At 40.4% G+C, this 24,218-nt stretch overlaps 1 protein-coding gene across 1 annotated transcript in view; it reads left to right on the plus strand.

Annotated features, from left to right (window-relative positions):
* LOC148028264 (uncharacterized) overlaps nt 1–24,218 on the plus strand; it is an 85,109-nt gene that overhangs the window by 43,151 nt on the left and 17,740 nt on the right. Inside the window, exons 3-8 of the mRNA XM_087690052.1 lie at nt 3,204–3,378; nt 11,850–12,487; nt 12,572–12,639; nt 16,173–16,260; nt 16,380–16,490; nt 16,561–16,716. Of these exons, the coding sequence (XP_087546178.1) occupies nt 3,204–3,378; nt 11,850–12,487; nt 12,572–12,639; nt 16,173–16,260; nt 16,380–16,490; nt 16,561–16,716 (1,236 nt within the window). The remainder of the gene's footprint in view (nt 1–3,203; nt 3,379–11,849; nt 12,488–12,571; nt 12,640–16,172; nt 16,261–16,379; nt 16,491–16,560; nt 16,717–24,218) is intronic.

Raw genomic sequence — 24,218 nt, forward strand, 5'->3', positions numbered from 1 at the left:
ACACACCCTTAGCACATTGTACTTTGATACATATATCTATCTAAAAACCCAAAGTTGTACACTCGTCATTGTACCTAAAAGCGTTCTCACTCTCCACTCTGCACTCTTGCACTCTCTTTGTCTCTCACTGTGCGTAACGACAGTTTGCCTCGATCTTCGTGCCTAATCGATTCCTACAAACTGGTATCAGAGCACAGAATGCACGCTCCCCGAGATCAAAGGCAGCTGACGTACAGCTGCCGAGTGTGTGACCGTCGGCAGATAGGAAACGAGTAGCAGTTCCAGGTTGGAGTCGTAGGTAAAGAACGTCAGTAAACAGTCGAGCTAGTCGTGAGTTGCAGACATTGTGGGTAGTCAGGTGCGAGCAGGAGTCGTTGGCGGATTGCTGGCAGGCAACAGTCGGATAGGTGACGGATTGGCTGCATGACAGGTAACGGGCTACAGCTGGTCGGGGGTCCAGTGTGGACCATGGCGACTGCAGGCGTAACACGACGGGTGACAGCTGCACGGCGACAGCAGGCGCGCAATGAGGCTCACAACGACGCTTGGCGGGTTAACAGACCCGCTAGAATTTTCTGAAAATGAGGCTCACAACGACGCTTGGCTCACAACGACGCTTGGCGGATTAACGGACCCGCTAGAATTTTTTGAAAAAATTCAATCTTTTTTAAAATTTCTTTTACCCATTGACAGGGTTTCGCACGCGTAAGCACAAAATCTTAGATCTGTGCAATTTTGGCCCAAAAATTTGAGGCTTCTCTAGACTGAGTACTGTTCGTGAAAAATTGAGGCATTTGTGTCAAAATTGCAGACATTGTGCGCATTTAAATTGGGGATTTCGCCAAAATTGTTGAAATTTTGCTCATTTGAGTGAAATTTCTCAACATTGGACCCACAAAATTTGGGGCTTTTCCTAGATTTGAGGAATGATGCAAGACAAACATATCTGTCTTAGAAATTGCAGGAATTTTGTGACATTTTGTCCCCGACATTTGGGGATTTTCATGTACATGCGCAAATTCGGCTGAAATGTATTCAATTTCTCGACATTGATGCACATTGGACCCCGTGCAATCTGGGGCTTTTGCAATTTGGGAAAAATTTGTGCAGCATTTGGTCATTTTATGTACATGCAGGATGAATTCCGTGCAATTTGGACATCAACACTTGGTAAAATTTGGGGGTTTTGCTGAAATTGCTTTATTTTGGCAAAATTGGACAGTCCTATGCATGACAGAGGAAATGCATATGTGTGTTTGACGCTTTTGAGCACAAAATATTGGGGCTTTTGACCGTTCGTGTCAATTTTTATGCCTGTGGGTACATGTACAACAGAAATTGCAGCTGAAATTTTGGGGTTTCTCATGTAATGTGATGCACATGCCGTTGGAACAGCTATAATCAGTTGGATAATGCTGTAGCACTTGGTTTGGTGCTTCTGAAAATTTAATTACTGATCTGAAATCTGTACTTCTGTGTGGTCATTTATTGCTGATTGGTACTTGTTTGTACCTTGGTCACTTGAGTGACAGTTTGGGCCTGCATTTACTGATTTTTTGGTCACATTTGGGCTGAAAATCATGGCTGGCAGCAATGACAGTAGTAATCTCATGCACATAAAGAAGCTTGAAGGTGCACACAATTTTGCAGTTTGGCAAAAGCAGTGCTACAATATCCTGCTACAAAAGAAGCAGGCAAAGCCGATCAAAACCAAAGGGGCAAAGTCTGCGGATATGGATCAGGATGATTGGGATGAGTTGAATGAGCTTGCACGCTCAACCATAGAGCTATCGATTTCTAATGCCTTGCTCTTCAACATTGAAGGTTTGGATTCTGCATATGCTATATGGACTAGACTGGAAGAACTATATGCACAGAAGAGTGCTGCAAGCAAAGTGTATTGGCTGAAAAAGCTTATGGATTTGCGTATGAAAGAGGATACAGCAATGTCTACTCACTCGAGTGAGTTTAACTCCATTTTCAGCCAGCTGGTTGCCTTGAAGTTCATGATTGATGAGGAATTTAAGGCTACTTTCTTGCTTTGCACTCTATCAGAGAGTTGGGATACATTTACGAGTGCTATGAGCAATTCTAATGTGATCCTTTTGTATGTTGATGTAGAGAGTGCTCTACTTATGGAAGAGATGAATTGGCAAAACAATGCATCTAGCAAGTTTTCCAGGGGTTTGCTTACTAGGGGCAGATCACAGCAAAAGGGAAAATATGAAGGCAAGGGACGCAGTAAATCATGTGGCAAAGATGTTGAATGCCATCATTGTGGAAAGTAGGGTCACTTTAAACGTGACTGCTACACATGGAAGAAAAATAAAGGAAAAGGCATGTACCTAAGCCTAAGAAAAGCTTGATTAGCACAGGGCAACTAGATGATGATGGCTTTCATACCACCTTTGGTGATGGAAAATGGAAGATCTGTAAGGGATCTAGGGTTATTGCCAAAGGTTGCAAGAGTGATACTTTGTATCCACTTCATGTATCTAGTGTGCGTGACCATGTTGTTGCCGTGACCGAGCAGCCAAGCATTTCTTTGTGGCATGGCCTGTTGGGACATATGAGTCAAACAGGAATGAAAGTGCTTTCTCGTTTGGGTTACTTGCCTTGTCTTCGTTATGCTGATTTTGAGCATTGTGATCATTGCATTTATGGCAAACATGCACAGATGTCATATAAAAAATCTATTTCTTTGAAATCTTCTCCTCTAGAGTTAGTACTACACGCAAGTAATTTTCTTGAAGCCTATTAATGCATATGTCTATGCATTAATTGAGTTGCATTAGTTTGTTTTCTTAATCACCCTTAGCTTTTAACTTTCATATCATCAGATGTGATTACTTAACTTCTAAGCTCTGCATTATGTAGTTTCATTAATACATGGGATGCCAATGGGATTGATTGCTTACTCATGGCCAAATCAAGTAGGCTGATGGTCATTATGGATGCACTGCTACCTTACCGCTAGTTAACCCACTTGCAGCTGCATCTTTCTTGCATTTTGTGTTGCCTGTGGAGGGAAAAAAACCTTGATGATTCGATGTAAGGAGAGGTGTCTACTTGAGGGTGTGGTTTTTGTTTGTCCAAATGTCAAATTTATGATTTTCCAAACTTGCAGATATATTGCCCTAGTTGTAGCAAAATAAAGATACAATGTGGACGTTAATAGAAAATTTTGCTTTGGTAAATTTCAGGAGCTAGATGATCCAGTACCAGGATTGAGAAGCTTGGAGCTTTTACAACCCGAAGATAATGATAAACAGAAAGACAATATACAGGATGTGAACTCTAATGTGAATGCCCAAAGTTCTTTTGCAAGACAGGCAAAATTGAAGGAAAACTCCTCAACGCTACACTTTACAAATAATGGTATAACAAACATCATGAAATCATGCTTGTCATAGTCAAACTTGAATGTGTAAATGGTACCTTGTGTGCACATCAAAACCAAATCCAGTAATAGTTGTGGTCTCTGTTGTACTCTCTGATCTGCATAAGTGTTTGTTCCTGATGCATCATGCATCCTAGACTTGGTGAAGCTTGGTACATATGATAATGTCTGATGAGAAATGGAGTATGTATGCCTTCTGGCTTTCAGCTTTGGAGAGGAGCCCAAATGGGTACTGCACCCTGCGCAGTTTGAGACCTGAGCTTTTACATTCTTAAAATTGTTGTTAATCAGTGAATTTGCGAATCACAAGCGTAAGAGACATACTACACCCAGAAACATAAACCATGGTGACATCCATCACATTTTCCACCCAACCATATATGTGCCTGTAACCTTATTTGCAATGGGCACTCTACCAATCAGGCATCATATTCACATCCTAGCATGGTCCTCTTGCAAGATAGGTTCGTCATGTTGCCATTATTGCATGGTTTTCTGCACGTTCCATGTTTGTCATAGTTGCACAAATTTGTTATTGAATATGAGCATGAACTATTTGACAATTGTAGTCCTCATTGTAACGTGCCTACCTAATGTAATTGTGATGGCACATTTTAGTAGTCCATTAAGTGATGTGTGTAGGTAGTGCCATCCGGAACTCCCAATGAATAATTGGACTTTATTACTTAGTGTTGCTTGAGTCTACCTCATGGAGGAAGCTTTGTCTCATTTCCACTAGGATCAACTTGTGGGTCCTAATTGATTTCTAAGTCTCCTATTAGAATTTCTAGTGTGAGACAAGGGTAGCTACTTATGCAATATCCAAGCCGAAGCGGACTAGTGCTGCAATTCATTCATTGAGAAGAAATGAGGGGAGCTAGACGTATCAACCCCTCTACCTATGAGGCAAAAGTCTCATCCTAGCTCCCTAAAACGGCATTGAGCTAGGGTTTTATTATGACACTCTAGGATGGTCAACATTTCTGCCTTTCTAAATTTCCTAGTGTAATGTTTCTTTTTGGAAAATCTCTTGACTATTTGAGACCACCTCGCTGTAGGATGAACTTGTCAAGGATTCATCCACTTGTAAAATAGATAACACAACATAGTCTAAAGACAAAGGCATAGACTGATAAAGAAACATAGTTAGGGTTAGGGTAACTCAGAGACAATGAACATAGTTGTTAGGTTAGGGTTCAGCAACACGCATACACATATGCACTTATAGTGAACAAGTGAATAGCGAGAGAGAAGAGAGTGATGGGTTGTCACATCCACTGTGTGAGAACAATAGAAAGTACAATCCCTAAGGTACTAAGTACCACACCCATTGATGGATGTTCACACAGGGAAAAAACCCTTCTTTAGCTAGAAGATAAAAAGTTCCCTTGGATAAGGAGTGATCACACCAAAACGTAGGAGGAACACAATAAGTGTAACAAATCCCCCTCGAGTGAATGGTGTGAATGTACATAGGGAATAGGCACATTAATCCCCAAATGGTATCAAGTCTAAAGCCTTTCAAAAGGCTTCAAACTTCTCTCTACCAAGTTGTTGTATATAGGGACATAAACCAAGTCAATCTCACTTGCAAGGAGCCTCTCTCTAACATAATGATAATGCACCTCAATGTGCATAGTGTGGCATGAAAAGCTGGAATCCTTGCAACTGCCATGGCACTTTGACTATTAGTATAGATAGCAGTGGGTGACTGTTGTCCCACAGACCAAAAGGCGTAGTCTAAGCCATACACATTCCAATGTAGTTGTAAATGCTGCCCTGTATTCAACTTCACAGCTAGATGTGGTCATTGTAGATTGCTTCTTGCTCAACCAAGAAATACATGAATTATCAAGCATGAAACAATTATCACTAGTGGACACCCTCGTGTCAAAACAACCAGCCCAATCACTGTTTGTGAATGCATGCAAGCAAAAAGAAGTGCCTTTAGGATAGAAAAGGCTCAATGTTTGAGTGCCTTTGAGATAACGAAAGACACGGCTAACTACTTGCCAATGTGTAGTACCAAGGCTGTGCATAAAGCATGTGAATTTAGAGACCCCAAAAAGTGAATATCTAGTTATGTATTACACAAATACAATAGACAGCCAACAACATGTTGATAAAGAGAAGCATCAATGGATCTCACGCATCCTCAAGTGTAAAGCTATGGCCTCTCTCAATTGGAGTAGAGATAGGCTTGCAATCTTGCATCTGAAAATGCTCAAGGAGTTGCTCAACGTACTTAGACTATTGCAAAATAATGCCCTTCTCAAGTGCAGTAAACTGTATGCCAAGGTACTAGTGGAAGTGGCCAAGATCTGCTACATCAAAAGCATGTTGCAATTCAGCTTTTAAGGCTGAAATCTATGCTTCATGAGGTCCAGTCAAGAGTATGTCATCCACATAAAGAATGAGAATAAAAAAAGGTTATCCCTATTTTTACAAACATAAAGTGTGCTTTCAGTATGTGAATCTTTGAAGCCAAGAGCAATCAAGTATGCTTGTATCTTTTCATACCATGCCCTAGGTGCTTGCTTTAAACCATAGAGGGCCTTATAAAAACATCATACTTTGCTTTCCGACCCTTTCTAGACAAAGCTAGGAGGTTGAGTGACATAAATCTCCTCACGAAGATCACCATTTAGAAAAGCGGTCTTCACATCCAACTAATGCCAATGCCAATCATAATGAGTAACCAAAGGGATAACACCACGAATGGTGGCCATACGTGAAGCGGGTGCAAACGACTCATCATAGTCAATCCCATACTGTTGGGTATACATTTTGGCAACAAGATGTGCCTTGTAGCGGTCAACTATTAAATCTACATTTTAATTTGTAAACCCACTTTGTGCCTATAGCACACTTGCCAACAGGCAAGTCGCATAACTCCCATGTGTCATTTTTATGAATAGAGCTCATTTTTGCTTGCATGGTGGCGATCCAATGTTTATTTTGTAAAGCATCATGTAAAGAAACAAGTTTCTCATTGCATGCAGTAGCTACAAGTGCTTGCGCAATGGAGTTACCTTGGGCATGGCGAGTGGTTGCTCTAGTTCTATCGGGAAGTGAACAAGATAAGCCTTGTAGCAATCAATGCTACCATTAGATCTATGTTTTAATTTGTAAATCCACTTTGTGCCTAAAGCATGCTTGCCAATAGGCAAGTCTCTTAACTCCTATGTGCCATTTTTATGAATAGAGTCCATTTCTGATTGCATGGTTGCCGTCCAATGTTCATTTTGTAAAGCATCATATAAAGAAACAAGATTGGAATGGAGTTACTAATTCATAAAGATTCAATCGGTATTATACATATACCAAAAATTTATTGCTTTTCTTTTGAGGAGGGTGGACTTGGTTTAAAGATTTCACCTTACAAAACAAAGAGGTTAGTGTTTTCTTTGTTGTAAAGACTCATAGCATGAAAGGATAAGCAATAATAAAGAGTCCACAAGTTTACGCAGACATAAATAGCTTGTTCCATTCATTTTTTTGCTTTTTGTACTCCCTTCTTGGGCATCTAGTCCACTCTTGTGGCCTCATGACTAGACTTTATAATACGTGCATTTAGAGATTTTTCTGAGACTCTACTCCAAACTAAAATCATTACAATTTGCACATGAGTGAGTGCAGCCCTTGATTTCACATTGAACACTGTCTTTGAAAAAAATAATCACAATTATTTTCTTTGGATAAGATTGCAGCATTTGCATTGGCATAATTTATTTCTCAATTTCTTTGTGCTTCCTTTGTTCTTCCACTTTACTCCAAAGTAGGGTTAACACCATGGATATATATTTGAGTTTTCTAGGACATCTATAGGAAATGATGGCATTTGGACTATCTCATGCATTTTTGATAAGCAGGTCAAATTCATTCTGGTCAGGATGAAGATAAAAGTGGTTCATATGGCAAGTTAGTTTATGCATGCAATACATCTTTAAGTAGTATGCCTCAATTTGTTATCAATGACAAAGATTTACTAATGAATGAAATACTTAAGAGGTAAAGTTTCTTGTCGCTATTTGATATTGATGCAAAGTGGATGGAGGAAGGTGACTTAGAAGATTCACTTGACTTGTAGCTTTACCTAGAGGCTTTTTAGTTAGAGAGAACTTGGTTGTGGCTCATTTAGGCTCATTGGAGTAGAGGTCTGGAGCATTGCTGACGCTCAAGAGGTGGGTTGCACATCCTTTCCCTTGTTATGAACACACTCAGATTTCTAGGGTGCTTAGTGACGCCATATATCTCACAATGAGGTACTAGTTGCTGGCAATATATGTGATTTAGATTGACAATGTATTTAGTTTGGGGCTTCTATGATCAATGTACTAGTCACTTGAGTGCTTGAGTGTTTGAAATCATATATGGATGCTTATTGTGGATGCTAAGAACCATATAGACAACTCTAGTTTGCAATACATGCTGAGGACATGTATATAGTAGCAATAGTTGCAAATGTTGACGGCGCCACTTAGTTGCATGTATTTGGTTTTGTGAATGCATTTTGGATTCTTAGTGTGCAATTGGAGTGGCTTGCAATTTTTCAAGGGAGGTGTGCCATCAGCATATGAATTTATGCCTAAGTAGCTGTGGACATGATTGGCACAATGTACATTGCATTAGTAACTGTGCGGGACATGGTCAAGGACTTGATTGTTAAATTGCTTAAGGTTAGAATTGGACAATGCGGACCATGAGTGAAACTAGGGAAGTTCTTTTCTGATGGAAATACGGAAATAAAACATTGCATGGCTAAAATGGGTGGTTTAAGGCATTTGATTCCAACATGATGATGTGGCATTGCGCTTGCTAATGTAGTAGATAATTTACATTGAAGTTAAATCTCACATTAAACATGGGCCCAAAGTTTGGGTAGCCACTTAACGTTAATCTTTGGGCAAGCTATTTGAAAGTTTTTGCAGCCCAAGGGTACTTTTATATCACTAAGTTGGAGTGGGATTTTTACATGTTGTTGTTCGGCAAGTTAAAATTGCCATTTTCATCTTCATGTCTCACTGAGGCTGCATTTGAGCTTTTGCAGCCATTGCTGGGCTGAGAGCTGAGATCCCACATTCTGTGGCTGAAGAATCATTTCTTGACATCAGGAGAGCAAGGTACGACATTGTGCTGTCCAAAAACAGCAGCACCCTCATTTGGAGCAACATCACTGTATTGGATTTGCTGCCTTGGATTAAACCAGGGCTGGAACAACCCCCCCCCCCCCCCCCCCCCCCCCCCCCCCCGGTTAGTTTGTTGCATAAAGGCCACGGTTGTTGGGAGTAATGGATGGTAAATGCATTGGACAAAGGACTGATCAAAAGGGATTCCAATCAGTCTTTTGTCATGTGAAGTGTTTTTGTTTGTGTGAGAAATTGTTGGCAAATGCACAGGTGCAAGGAAGGATCTGTATAGTGTGCTGGTCTGTTTTGTACATTCAGGGTGTGCTATCGACAATATGGCAAGATCTGTGATTGATCCATATGTGATCACTCAATTGTTTTAGTAAAATTGCCCCTTCTTGACCACACGTGCATGCAGCCCTTGTTATGTTTGGTTAAGGTTTTTGAATATTGCATTGTCTTATGTTGGATCAGCATTCCAGGATTTCAGATTGGAGTTTACAGCAGGTCACTCCTGTTTCTACTCCTCTGTCCTGTTTCTACTTTGATTGCTAAATTGGTGTATCTTTTCATTCTCTCTCCTCAGTCGATCCAAGAGCATGCATGGCAATGCTTTGTGGCAGTCAAATAAAACATTGAAATAGTGGCACAAGTATATGTACAAGATTTGCTTCCTTTCAAATTGAGACCTTTCTCAATGCACTGCTTGGTTGGTGCTTGCAGGCTCCCAGACTGAACTTTCTTTGCAAAGCATGGTATGGGGGGATCGATGGGTGTATGCTGTGTGGCACCTCAGGAAATAGTGCAAAATGTTCTTTGGGGCTGCTGTGTCTCTTGCTCCCCCCTTGACTATATTTTAGCATACTCAAGTGCTTATTCCCTCTGCTACTTTTGGGAAGTTGTTCTGGCTCTTTGGTATTGCTCCTGCTACCCTGAGATTCCATTTCTATTTCTTTGACTGGGTGAGATATTGGGCTTTACGGGCAGTTTGCCGATCTCATAACCTTTTTGGTAATCCATCGTTTGTCTCTTATACGCTTCTTTAGCAGTCTTTGTTTGATTGCCTCTCTTCATGAGATTGACCATTGGATGTGTTCACTTATTTTCTTAGTGCTTTTGATGTTTGTTATGTTCTCATCGAACACAATGATATAATAATTTGAACTCGTTTCACAAAGAAAGTGTTTGTAATGTAAATGCATTACCTTGATGTACTTTATTTCTAATTACTGCACACATATATATGGGCTTGTATGTGTGCATGCGCGCTATAAATGCCACTGCTATGATGAAGTGTTATATATATATGTATGTTTTTTTTTTTTTGAAAAAAATATTGGTCACATGTATGTGTGTGCATGTGTGCCCCCACATATGTGTGACTTATGTATGCAGAATTCCTTTTCTGTATAAATTATTCCACAGGTATATGTAGATAGCACTCGTGTGTGTTTTGCAGTGCGTGCATGCATGCATGCATGTGTGTGCACATGCATGTGTAGTACTGTGTGAGTGTGTGCGCGCACCTTGGCATTGATGATTGTACAATGGTCCATAGTTCACTCTTTTTCTAAACATAGGTTGCATGTATACTATTATTTTTTAAATTTTTAAACATACCTTACAAACTCAATGTACCTAAAATCTCAGAGCATACTAAATCAAGTGCCTAACATATCAAACATTTTCCGAGTACTACATACTGGATCAGTTCTCTCATGTGATGGGCCACTTTTTTCGTGGAAGTAACAGTTGGGGGATGCATGAGGACAAAATGGGGCTGATTTGGAAGAGAATGCACAGAAAATTTGGAGCAGAAATGTGGACTGATTTACTGCTTTAAATCAGGGATTTGCAGCACTATTTTGCTTCTGTATTGGTTTGGGATTGCGGGGCTTTGTCAATTTATAACTTATGTATTTGGTTATTGAGAAATAGTAGCTTGTATCCTAATCAGCAAAGTAATCAACTTTTTGTGTCCCGTGGTGTGAACTCGTCTATGTGGGAGCTCTCTAGCTTCACTGTTTGTGAGTATTGAATGTGCTGATTTATTATTTCAATCTCATTGTGCATAAGTTCATGCACTACTGCCCTTTGGTTTATTCCAAAAGCTGATTGGACTACAACAGACTTGTTGTATTGTTGCAACCTCTACATGCACAACATAGCCCACGATCATCTACTTGGCAGGCATTTGACACATTCCTTCAAGTGGTAATCAAGCCAAATCATGTTTTCTTGACCTTGTTGCGTTGTTTGGACATAGATGGTGGATGGTAGGATTCACCAGCATCGATCTGGTGATAAGGTAATTGCAAACTTCTTGGAAACAGAAGGCATGGCTTATAGAGCCTTGTACCAAGGATAGCAGCCTGGCAGAGTAACTGTTTGACCAGGCTTGTACATTGTAGTGGAGTTATCAATCTCTACCGCCAAGAGCTAGTTGAGTGAAATGCTCCAGAACTACTCTATCTCATTCACCCCTTGTAGCATTCGTTGGACAGGGGACCTCTCTTAGCCATTTGTCATATCTAGATGTTGGACATTGAACTATAGATTATGCCCTAACTTCTGGTTGAGTAGTGCATCCCAAATGCTTGTTCCATTTCTTATTCCATTTCTTATTCTATGATTTCGCATTAATATACCAAAGAATTATCTAATTGAATATAGAGAACAGGATCAACAACCATGATGTGTAATAATTGGAAATTTGGTAGAGCATTGGCTAATCCTGAGGCAAGTCATGTTGATGAGCTATGAATGATTAAAGGCATGCTTGGGGGGAAAAATATTCATTCTAATTTTGATTGTTTTGCACACAATTCCTTGAATCTTGTGCTTACTCCTTGTACAATCGATGGTCCATTCCATTTGAGCTCTCGTCACTTCATCTGCTGCTGTCTCTAGTTTCTTGCAGTACATTTTTCTCTTTGGTTTTAGGGTTCAAAGTAAGAGTTAATTAGTCCAAAAACTTTACTGCCTGTTGTATAGTATAGCAATGTTGGAGCATCACAACTTAATGGGGTACTAGAAGTGTCGTATTTCTTTTTCATTTGGGCATTTCATTGTATCCATTTTATTGTCAGAAGTTTTACTCGTGGACATCGTTTTCATTTACTTTTGCAGATGCTCATGTGCCTGCTTGATGTGGTTTGAACTATCATCTGTCTTTCATACATGTGCTTTGGCCTCTGGCTGCTTTATTATGGAAGAAGAGTGATCTGAATGCACTAGGAGTTGAGAGTAAGATTATATTCGCACATCAGAATTGTAAGGTATTTAATGCTGTCTGATACATCTATGTCCTTTTGCAACAGATGTCTCCAGCTCCTTGAAAGGATCATCCAAAATACCTTTACGTAGGAGGTTAGCTTGGCGAAGCAATGAACGTGAAGCAATACGTCGAGGACTTCTGATGTTTGGCCTGGGCAGGTCAGAAAAAGTTCGAGGTGTCATGCGTGGTACTCTCCGACATATGCAACATGGTTTGGGCGATATTGCTGATTGCTCTTGGGAGTTTCTGCGAGCATGCTCAGCCTATTCAGATAAAAAAGAGGCTACTTATGTGGAGAAATTGCTTGAAAGAGCTAAGAACCTAGGGGTTGAATTGGGTCCAGAGGTTACTGAACGCGTAGGGCAATGGGAAAGAATAGAAAAATCAGGATCAGTTTGGCTTAAACGAATTAGGCTGCTGGATAATCTAGGTCATGTGGTCAGACTTTGTGCAAATTCAGACACACAGGAAGCTGCGTATAATGCGATCGATTCTTTAAATGATGCAACTCTTCCTTGTGATTGGTGGACTAGACAGTCTGATCTAGCACTTTTAGCAGGAGTTTATAAGCATGGTTTTGGTAATTATGAGGCTGTTCGAACAGATAAGTGCTTTGCAGAAGCTTTTGCACCGTCTTTTGGAGAGAGGAACTTCGTTGTAGGGCCATCAAGTGGGCGTAAGGTAAACTGGATGTACACTTTCTAAAATGAATACAGTGGTGATGTATGATTTTCTTGTTGACTTCTTTGGAGCCTGGGGTTGCAGAATTATGGTTCAGGTAGCATTGATCAAATTTACACTGAAGATGACCCTGATGTCCAGCTGAATGTCAGGTTATTAGCTCCAGCCAAATCCCAATGATGTTCAGAATGGTCTACTTGGACATTAAATGGCACAACGTGAGGTTAAGATGACTGAATTCCAAAAGTCTATTCAATGATGGGAAGGATAGTACTGAGTAATAGAGTTCTAAATTTTAAATGCAGAGAGTCATACAAGATCTAAGTAATGATCATGTAAAGTGACTAAAGGTATGCGGAGTAGAAATTTGCACCTTTGTTTCAATTATTTGATTTTCTGCTTTGACTATCAAACAATCCTGACAATGGTTCCCAATGCCAATGGAAGTGCTAGATGCACACACAAGATAAATTACTATAGAGGATTACAGGCCACCCAACCAAGTGACAAGGTGTATGAGGTGATCTATGAAATGTCATACACTATGGTGTCAGATATTATGTGTCATACAAAAAAGTTTCCATGTGGGACCCTTGATGATAACTCACCTGTGTCTCATGTGAAGAGTACGATAAAGATGTGTTAGTTTATTGAAACAAAGGTACAATAGAGGATTACAAGTTGCTGTTCATGCTCTTTGTTTTTGTATTTTTGAATTGTACACAGCATATGGGCACTTTATTACTGTTCTCTTTTGGTTCCCCATCATCACCAATGGTTGCTTATGGGGGATCCCACTGTTTTTAGCCCACATCACCATCCTTTTTTAATTCAGGGGTAAGGACTGAAGATGCGAAGTATGAAAATGCTAAAGAGATTGTTTAATGCCATGTTTGGAGGTTGTATGCTTCTCCCATCTTGTGTGGTTTACTACAACCATAAAGAGCCTTTTACTTGTTTGTTTTGACTAGTTTGACATCCTTCAGGCTATTGGGCCACTTTGTTGCTATTGCCAAATCTGTAGTTCAAACTTCAACTCATTTTTACAGATATAATGGATGTAATGAGTGTGAAGTGGTTATAATTCACTATCTGTTGTATACCTCTCAGTCTCATAGATTATGTTGGAGATTTGGTAGGATTGAGGTTTGGAGGAGACGGCGCAGCGTGCAAGAAGGATTGGGTCATGGTTTGAGAGGCCTGTCCTTGCCAATTTCCCCACTTTTCCACCTTGCATACATTCCTAGTTTCCCACATAGAACTGGTCAAGTTGCTCTGGGAGGCTACTAAGTTGCTGTCTGTTGCTCCAAGAGTACTCTAGGGGTTCTTCTCTCCTGTGGAAGGGTGTCTCTCTCCACATGTCTTACTCTCAATCTGCAATTTTTTGAAACCTGTTGATGAAATCTAATCCAAGAGGAACTCTAGCTTTGATGGACAGATGTTTATAATTTCAATGTAGCCTACAATTCCCAAATAAATCCATGATCTGTTATGGAAATCTTGTGGCAGGACTTAACAATGCCAAGGGAAGCCTATTACAGAGGCTTCACACTCTAGGTGCTCAAGGAAGGATTCAGCCCATCATGGGGCATCAAGCAATTGGATGTAAGTCTGAATATATTGCAAGGGATATAGACTTTGCGACTAGAGCAAGGACATGTTGCTATTCAACATGTTGATTTCTTCCAGTTATTTTGTCCTATCATGGATGAAAAAGACCACTAAGCTCCACATTAAGGTTCTTATGAAAGGGCAGATGTTGCTCGTGATGCAGGCAATGCGATAGAATGCATTCTTGTCGTGTTAGCGGCTAGCCTATCTTCTTCATCATGTGCTTTCAAGTTGGTTTGATTTGGCCTCAAGGTTTCTCCTTCAAGTTGGTGCTGTTGAGCTAAAAATGCATTACAAATTGATTAGCTCTTTTTAACAGCCACAAAACATGTAATTACTGAAACTTTCATTTTAAAAAAATATGTTCCTAGAGAGTTTCTGTGTCCTATAAGCCAAACCCTAATTTGGGAGGATCCACTCATCTATAAACAGATAGGTTGCCCACCATTCAGCCTATCTTGTTGTAGATTATCTATCTGTTTTGCAGGTTCTCAACCATCAGCCCTTCTTCAGTGGCTGTCCAACCCCAAGTGACTGCTGCCACATCATCATCAGGGCCTTGGCATCTGCCCACTGTAGCTGGCAATTGTTCCCAGCTGTTAGTGACTGCTCCTTCAGCCCTAGACAGCTGTGTTTTCAGCTCTTGCTGGCTGCCTGCTGATCAACTTCCTTGTGGACATCAGACAGCCGGCGTTTTTCTCAGTGCAGGCCCATCCAGCATCTGACTCATCTTCCTCAGCTGCTGTCGCCTTGTTGTTCTTAGCCTTGATGATCAGTTTCCAGACTTATCGGGTGGTGCATTGCTGCGTGCAGCTACATTCAGCCTTCAGATTGCTGTGTTTTGGTTACCAGCGTGCTGCCCTTCCATTTTCAGCATTCTCAGCTTCAACTGGTGGTTAGAGTACTCCGGATCTGTCTCCAGTGGACATCACACTCTGACTACTATGATTGATTTGCGTTTGAACATGTTGTACACTCGGTCATTTACAGCATTCATTCATTCAGAGTTCTCTTTCTTCTTTGTTTGTGTTTTTGCATTTTGCATTTGCGTTTTGTGTTTATTGCATTATTGTCAAAGTTATCATGTTTTAGTCGTGTTCGTACATTTTGTGTTTTCTAAGTGCAAACCCTAGCGTAGTCTTATAGTTGCTACATGGATAGATCGCGGTAATGGCCATTTCTTCTTCATATGCTTAACAAAGATGGATAGTACCAACAAGGGCAGCAGGAATGTCCCCACCATGGGGGAAATGGTTCTCATAAGCTATAGGCATAATTTTTTGGCCTTCAAGCTAGTGTCTATATCGCATGGAGAGCATGGAATTAATTGATGCGACCAAGACCTAAGCTCTTTGTGAAGGAAGCAATTGTGGTATGATTATGTGGTACACATTGTCAAAGTGCACTGCTAAGGAGATCCCTGTTTTTTGCACCTCCCATTCCAGTCTTTTAGGATTCTGAAGTCTATGTTGCACATATCCTTAGATGCCTGTGACTGACGGCATCCACAATCTTTTGGCTGTTGGAACATTGTCCAATGTAAGTCTAGATTTGCATAAACAAAAAAAAGAATCTTTCTTCAAATCTTACATGTTCTCTCTTGTACCTACAAGAAGATAAGTTGGCTTAGATCGTGCCAATTTTGATACAAACTCACATACCTTCATAGAGTTTCCTTGTAACAGTTTAGAAGAAAAATAGCAAATTTCTTTGACCTATGTTTAATCTGGCCAAGTTGACCCAGTGATGGCATTAACTGGCATACTTATTTGGAAGCATCATTAGTCTTCCTTGAGAGGATTTTTGTTTGTGTGCACGACTCTGTCCATGTCCATTTTAGCTTCTTGATTCCAGCATATTGACCAGACTCTGAAAGTAGAAGCACAAGTTTGTGCCCTTACCACATTGTACCAAAAAGAGGCTTTATATTTAGTTGATGAGACATTTTGCCAGCATTTCCCCTCTTCAGTGCCTTTTTTCCCCTCTTGGTTGGTTTTTTTTTTTGGGGGGGGGGGGGGGGGGGGAATCGGGGTGTGTTGGAACAGATAACTCTTCTAACATAAGATCCTTACAGAGACGGTGATTCATTGTGGCCTGATTCCAATACATTAACGAGGAGACTAAAACGCTTAGTGGAACATGTGGGACGTGTTGATGAACAGGTAAACAAATTCTACCAACTTATTGGATCATGGGTATGACTTGTTGCGAGCAGATAGCTTAGCTTCTCAAATGATTTTCTTATTGAAGATTTGGAGTGCTACACATATTTTCATTGCAGATGGTGGAAGCTCAGAAAGGGAGTGGAAGGAATGTGAAGCAAGGGATGACATGGAGCAAGCGGGAGAAGTTGAATTTTCTTCGCATACTATTGACATGGGGACTTCCTGCAGTAAGATTTCTGTGTTGAAAGCTCATAGGCAGTACTTTGCTGTTTCTGGTGGTTATGTTTCATCTTACAGGGACCAGGTCATGGAGATCAGATTGATTGGCAATTTTTCAAGGATCAAGCAAGTGTAAGACCATTGAAGAACAAGGCAGAGTCAAGTCTGGAGGCATGCTATGATGGTTTAGTTAAGGAAATGATGCATCTCTTGGAAGGTTCTAATCTGCAAGAAGTGGGTCATCCAACTTTCCTTGACTTCAGTAACATTCTGTTATTCCTTAAAATTTCAACCGTACATCTGTCAGTATTTCGATCAATTCCGAAACCTTCTGCCGTTTCGACAAGCAAACTTTTAATGGTGTATAAGACAGTCATTATATATGGTTGAGCTTTTTATCAGACATTCCAGCTTTCCTTGACTTCAGTAACATTTTATTATTCCTTAAAATTTTATGCTGTACATTTGTCAGTATTTCGATCAATCCCGAAACCTTCTGCCCATTTCAACAAGCAAACAACTAATGGCGTAAAACACAGACTTTTTATCAGAATCTTGGCAGATATGGAGTTGAAATATGAATGTGGTCAGAATCTAGCTGTGGGTTTAGATTTGGAAAATGAACAATTATGCACAACAAACAAACACCTGACCAAGAGATCACTGAATAGGTAGATAGCAAGTGGATGAGCGAAAGGATGAGTGAAATTTACCCCTTAATCCTTTACCATGGAGCTGAGGCACTCAACAACAGACGCTGTAAGCTGAGAATTAGATTTGATTGTCCATGTCACTGTGAAAAGGCATTTTGGTCTGAAAAGTAGGTGTGAAAGCTCTGAAGCATTTGTGCCAATGCAAATTCCTCAACACTATTGCAGGCTTTGCTCACTTCCTTACATGGTTGAAAGACAGACTTACAAGACTGTGCACGCCCTGTGTAACAAGAGTGGCGAACTGAAAACAATAGCTGGTTCTTAATCACAAGTCAAAGAAAAATAGGGAACAAAACTCTCCTTCACATGATATATTCCTTTTCAATGTCATTATTTTGTTTGGGGGGGGGGGGGGGGGTGGGGTTGGTGGGGGAGGATTGTGTAAGAACATGTGGAGAATTAGGTGAATTCGGGCTTACAGCTTCTTCTAGACTCTAGTAGTGGTAGATTGGGTTCTTAGCATGCACATGCCTGTGACTTGTAGCTTAATCTTCACAATGTAGACTCTTCCAACTCTACAAGGTAGCATCCCAGTATCTTCCCTGCTGCAACTGGATGGTGGTCCAAACAGATAGCAATCAATTATCCCAGATGGCAGAAACACTTGTGCTCTACAATAAAGGTTAAAAACCAAGACGAGCACAATGAAAATGTAAAAAGTACACCTTGTCAAAAATCTCCAACAGTGCTGAAACAACCTCAAACCCTAGCCCATAGCTACAAGATGCAGGATACAAAGTTCTTGTAATGCCTCCAAAAGTGTAATAAAACAGCCTAGATCACGGGGGTGAGTGTTGAAGCAAAATTTGACACATTCTAGACGTCAAACTTTGTGCAATATGGTTCTCTCGTGGGTAGCCGACATTCTTTTTGAAATGCTTTTTCAAGATCTCCAAGTGGAGAGGGGACGATTCTGTAAGGAGGTGGAGAATTTGGGATTTACAACTTTTTCCGATAGTGGTAGGTTGTCTTGCTAGCATGTGCATGCCTGTAACTTGCAGCAGAATCTTAATGATGTTGACCTTCCTACTCTACAAGGTGGCGTTCGAATATCTTCCCAGCCACAAATGGATGGTGGTGCAAACAGACAGCAATCAATTATCCCAGAACAACTTGCTTGTGCTGTACTTTCAAAGTTAAAAACCAAGACGAGCACAAAGAAAATGCAGAAGCACACCTTATCCAAAATTACCCATGGGAGGGATTCTGTAAGAACATGTGGAGAATATGGGCTTACAGCTTCTTCTAGTTGTGGTAGGTTGGCTTCTTGGTGTGTGCCTGCCTGTAACTTGGAGCTGAATCTGAATAATGTAGACCCTTCTACTCTACAGGGTGGTGTTCCAATCTCTTTCCAGTGACAACTGGATGGTTGTTGAATAGCAGTCAATTATGCCAGAACCACTTGCTTGTGCTCTACTATCAAGGTTAAAAACCAAGAGCGTAATGAAAATGCAAAAGTCCACCTCGTCAAAAATCTCCAACAGTGATCAAATGACCACAAAACCCAGCCCATTGCTATAGGATGCAGGATACAAAGTTCTTGCAATGCTCCAAAAGCATAGTAAACCGGCCTAGATGACTGGTGCAAATGCTGAAGCAAAATTTGACAGTTTCCAGACCTCAAAGCTTTGTGTGATGTGATTCCATTGTGGCTAGCTCAGATTTTTTTGAATGCTTTTCAAGATCTCCAAAGAGGAGAAAGGGTGGCACTCTTCAAGAATGTGTAAAATTTGGCCACTACAGTTTCTTCCAGAAGTGGTAGGTTGGCTTCTTAGCATGTTTATGCCTGTAATGTGCAGCTGAATCTTAATAATGCAGACTCTTGTAACATCTTCCCAGCCACAGTTGGATGGTGGTACAAACAGACAACAATCAATTATCCCAAAACCACTTGGTTTTGCTCTACTGTCAAGGTTAAAAACCAAGACAAGCACAATAAAAATGCAAAAGTACACCTCATCCAAAATCTCCAACAGTGCTGAAAAATCTCAAACCCTATCCCATTGCTACAAGATGCAAGATACAAAGTTCTTGCAATGGCTCCAAAAGTGTATTAAACTCCTAGATCATTAGGGTGAGTATTGAAGCAATTGACACTTTCCAGACCTTAGAACTTTGTGCAATTTGTTCACTTGCCCAAGTGCCCTTTTACAAGGTTAAAACTATGTAATGTAGTGCAAAGGTGGATACAACAAGAAAGGCATGCTGCTTCGAAGACAAAGAAGAAAACTCAAAACTTGGATCTATCTCATGGGAAGGGCAACCCCTTTCAAGGTGTGCATCACGATTCCAAAGGAGGAGCTGATGTGGTCTTTATTATTGAGAACCGAATGAAGAAGATGTAGAAGTACCTCAGCTACAAGAGCTGTGTTGGAGAAGCAGCCATCATAGTAGCATTAGGAATGCTTGAAGCTTGGCCTTGAGAGGGGAAGCCTCGATGCTGGTCAAAGAAGTGGGGCTCAGCCAAGAGAGAACATGGAGTAACCTTAAACCAAGGAACAACCCACACCTGCCTAGTTAGGAATGGTGGATACTTCCAATGTTAGTCCTCAACTAGACCACAAGCCCGACATATAAGTGCTAGAGAAGTGTAGAACCTGCATACCAACACTTCATCATGAGATGCTTTGATAATATAAGCTAAGAAAGAATGCAAAGCTAAGCAAAGAGAAGGGAAAGTATACAAGGGAAGTGGTGAGAAAAGAGAAAGTCCTAAAAGGTACCTAGCCTAAGGACAGGTAGCCAATGGATGTGACTCAATTAGCCTAAGAGTTAAGAGTAGAATAAAGTGCTAGACTAGCTTAAGGATATAGTAGTGTAATTGACCCTAAAGGACCTAGAAGAATCTAACCTAAGGGTAGGACCACCATTGCTCACGTCATTAGGCAAGCCTTTACCAAGGGAAGTAGTGATGAGGGTGAGAAGCTACACGGAATATAGGCATAGCATGTGTCTCCATAAGGGTGACTACATGACCTTGTGGAGTAAAGTCGAAGGTAGATGGTCCATAAGACTAGTCAGCCAAGCCTTTAGGTCGTGAAAGATGCTAATTAAGGGGGCTTTCCATAAGTTGTTAACTGGCAAGTTGTCTCTAGGTCGAGCAGCACTAGGAGTAAGAAGAATGGGAGTAGGTGTTGGAGTAGGAACCACTCTCGATTGCTTAGAGGAAGGACTACTCGTGGTTGCATTTAAGGCCTAATGGGCATGTATAGAAGATTCAAGAGGATTACCCTAGGCCATGGTTGTCATGTCTGATTGCGTTCAATTGGTACCGTTTGATATTAATTAGACTCTTGGACGTAAGTCCAATGCTATGTCCAATGTAAAACAATTGCAGGTATAACTTTAAGGCCTATACTTAAGGTTGAAACGTAAAGTAATACACTTTAAATGTTTAGGGTTTTTACACTAGGAGCTTACATATAGAGAGCTTTGCTACACTTATCGTGTTCGTCCTAAGTTCTAGTGTGAATGTTTCCTTATCTCGTGGGAACTTTTTACCTTATAGTTGGAGAAGAGTTTTTTTTCCCCATGTGAATACCTATTAGTGGGCGTGGTACTTAGTACCTTAGGGATTGTACTTTCACTCATTCTCACATAGTGGATGTGACCTTCCAACACTCTCCTCTTGTTGTTCACTTGTTCACTGTGAGTGTGCGCATGCGGCTGAACCCTAATCTAACAGTGGTATCAAAGCCATACCTCTTCTCAGTCGCTACTTTACTCGCACATGGCCATAGTTGCCATAGAGCCTCGTACCTGTTGATTGAATACACACAACACAATTGCTGGTCATTTGCAACCCTATGCCCCATCGCGTATCAACTCGATATGGTCTCCACTTTCTGCTAGACAACTGTGCCCATCCAATCACGCAACCCAATAGACTTTTGCTTGGTCAAGTCTTACATCTCGTCACGTTTGACAGCCTTGCACCTCCTCATGCTCGTCTGCTCCGAGTGTTGGGACAACTCTGCACGTGCACCTGTTTGCTCCGGTTGCCCTGATAACTGTTCATGCGCGCAAAATAAGGCCCCGATAGCCTATGGGGTTATCAATGCCTATCAACCACCTACCAACATCTCAGACAGCTTTTGTATTAGTCGTCAACTAGCCACGTCACGATTATCCGACAATTTGCGAGAGTCGATAGCATTAAAATATTTTTTTAAAAAAATCAATCCTTCAAGCCTTAATCAGCATTAAGCCTTTTAAATCGCTCCTATTTGCGTGCAATGCCCTTGTGAAGCACAAAATTTAGGGATTTTGCAACAGACGAATTTTCCCCGAATTTCTTCTAGAAATTTGGAACTTTTGCTTGAAAACCTTGAATCTCATTAAAATTTTAGGGATTTTATACTCGATGCTCAGAGATTGCTCGGTCTTGCACCAAAATCTGGGGCTTTTCACATTTGATATCCAATTTCATGAAATTTCATCGTTAAATTGGGGCTGTTGCAAAATTTCCACAAATTCACCGATATTGAGGCCAATTATACCTTCTGCATTGACATTTGTGCACATTGGAGCCCTTTTGGTTGAAAATTCTTCATCGATACCATCAATTTTTTGAAAATTTGTGAGCTTTTACTATTTTCTTTGCCTTTTTTTGGTGTTGCAACTACATTTGATACTCAATTTTCAATGGTTTACAATTGGTTCCATGGACACCAGCACGTCAATAAATACCCTTGATAGTCTCAGCCATGGTTTATGCTGAAGAAATGCTTTACTATGGTTCTGAAGTCACAACCATTGAGAAACATAAGTTATGGATGTATCCAATGGGTTTTTAGCAACAGTTTTGGATTGTTTTTTAGATTTATGTCATGTTTATGCTAGCTGGAAATTTTCAGTAAGGTTTGGGGTATATGGCATGGTTGGACAATAGTGGTCAATGTTGTGATTGTGATGCCTTATAGAAATTCCAATGCAGTATGCTTTTCCTTTGGCACAATGCAATGCAATCGAGGACGATTACATTTCAAGGGGGAGGTCTGTCTAGCGGCACATGAAATTTTGAGATCCTTTAATCTTGCCAAGTACATTTGATTAAGTTATTAATCAAATATGCAAGGTTGTTTAGCACATGTGATACACATGGCAGTTATTTCATGGTAACAAGCCAAGGACCCCGAGGATGCAGTGGATGTCAAAGGCAAAAGTTGTATTAAGTTATGCCGAGTGGGTTTTGGTGGTCAGTTGGTATTAGATGTGGCCTTTGGGACAGTGGTTTGGCCAATAAGTGTCAGTGGTGACACTAGGCACTAGCATTAGTCAATTAATTAATGCAAGTCTAGGGGGTCAATAGAGGTTGGGAACTACTTCAAGTTGCAAATGGCTTAGCTGATTGATTTAATTATGGATGGGTACATTTAAATTTGGACAAGGTCAAAAGGGTTGAATTTAATTTTCAAAAGTATTTACTTTTCAAAATCAATTGAATGGTTGGATAATGCTGGAAAATGGATTTAGAAGATTGTCACTTGGCAAAAATGCCCATGTAATACTGAAAAACGTTTTTGAAGGCTAGAGAGATGAATTCAGCTCATTCAGGTTGAGGAAAAGAAAGAGAACATGTTGCTGGTCTAATTTTCCTATAGTGCTAGCGGTAGCTGATCGGGGCTGGCGATAGCAGTTTGAGACCTCTTGGCAACTAGCAATAGCATTAAATGCTGTTTGATACAGCCAGCAATCAGATTTTAGGCCTTTCTCGAGTGAAAATCAGGAATTTCTCTCCCTCCTAGCATTTCTCGCCTTCTCTAGCTTGTGCCCTGTTATTCTCAGCATTTCCTAGCCTTTTGGATCAAATTTTAGTCAAAGTTGGTGGATAGGAGGGATATCTATGCTGTAAATCCTAAATTTCTGGAAAAATTAAGGTTTGACAGCCACTTTGGGACCGGTGCCAATTGGTGAAGGCATCGTATATTGAATTCATCACCTAAAATTTGTGTAATTGTCAAGGAATTTAGATGCCAATCCATTCATTGTAAATTGGGGCAGCATATAGTCAATTGGTGGTTCCCTTGGAGCAAGCCCTAGGTGAAAAATCAAGGGGCAATTGGCCCAAATTGATTACTTATTGTTATTTCAGCAAGGAGCTTTCAGAATAGCAAAGGAGATTGTAAAATCTCATCTTGTACTCATTTCATTACCAATCAAAGTAAATAAATACCAAAAGGAGTGCTAGTTTTGGGACCAACAGGGTATCCAATGTTCAAGATTATTAGGCTAATTTGTGCATTTCAAATTATGTTTATTTGCTGATTGCTGTAATTAAGTGCTTAATTAGGAAATTACTACCCTTTCAAAGAAGGAAGGACGGTTTCACATAGTCAAGGCAGCCGATCATTTCTTTTATTGGCCAACTTTGAGGCATGATGTAGAGTAATTTGTCAGGAGATGCATATCAGAAGGTAAAGCATGATAAGAAAAAGATGTCGGGCTTACTGCAGCCCTTGCCTATTCTAGATAGGCCTTGGCAGAGCATTGCGATGGATTTTATTTTTCAGCTTTCTAGGACACCTACAGGAAATGATGGCATATGGACTATCATTTGCAGGTTTGGCAAAGAGGTCTATTTCATTCTGGTGAGGAGGAAAATAATGGCCGATCATATTGTATAATTATTTTTGTAGCACATCTTTAAGTATCATGGTATGTCAGAATCGATTGTCATTGATTGAGACCCTCGGATGACCAATTTATTTTGGAAGGGGTTGTTTGAGAATATGGATACCATGTTGAAATTCTCATCATCTTTTCATCCGTAGTCAGATGGTTAATTTGAGGAAGTAAACTCTACAATGTTGGATCTTTTGAGATGCTATGTTTTAAACCACAATACATAATGGGAGTAGTATTTGCCATTGGTTGAGTTTGCATACAACAACATGGTGCATAGTTCCACTGGTAGAGCTCCATTTGAGGTGGTTGAAGGTGGCAAGAAAGTACCACCTACCTTGCAAACTAAGGATAAGATCTTTGAGGTTAATTGCTATGCGGAAAACTTGGACACAGCCT

The sequence above is a fragment of the Lygodium microphyllum genome, chromosome 12, assembly GCF_053477565.2.
Source record: "Lygodium microphyllum isolate KBCC chromosome 12, Lygodium_microphyllum_v1.1.10, whole genome shotgun sequence".
NCBI classification, from domain to species: domain Eukaryota; kingdom Viridiplantae; phylum Streptophyta; class Polypodiopsida; order Schizaeales; family Lygodiaceae; genus Lygodium; species Lygodium microphyllum.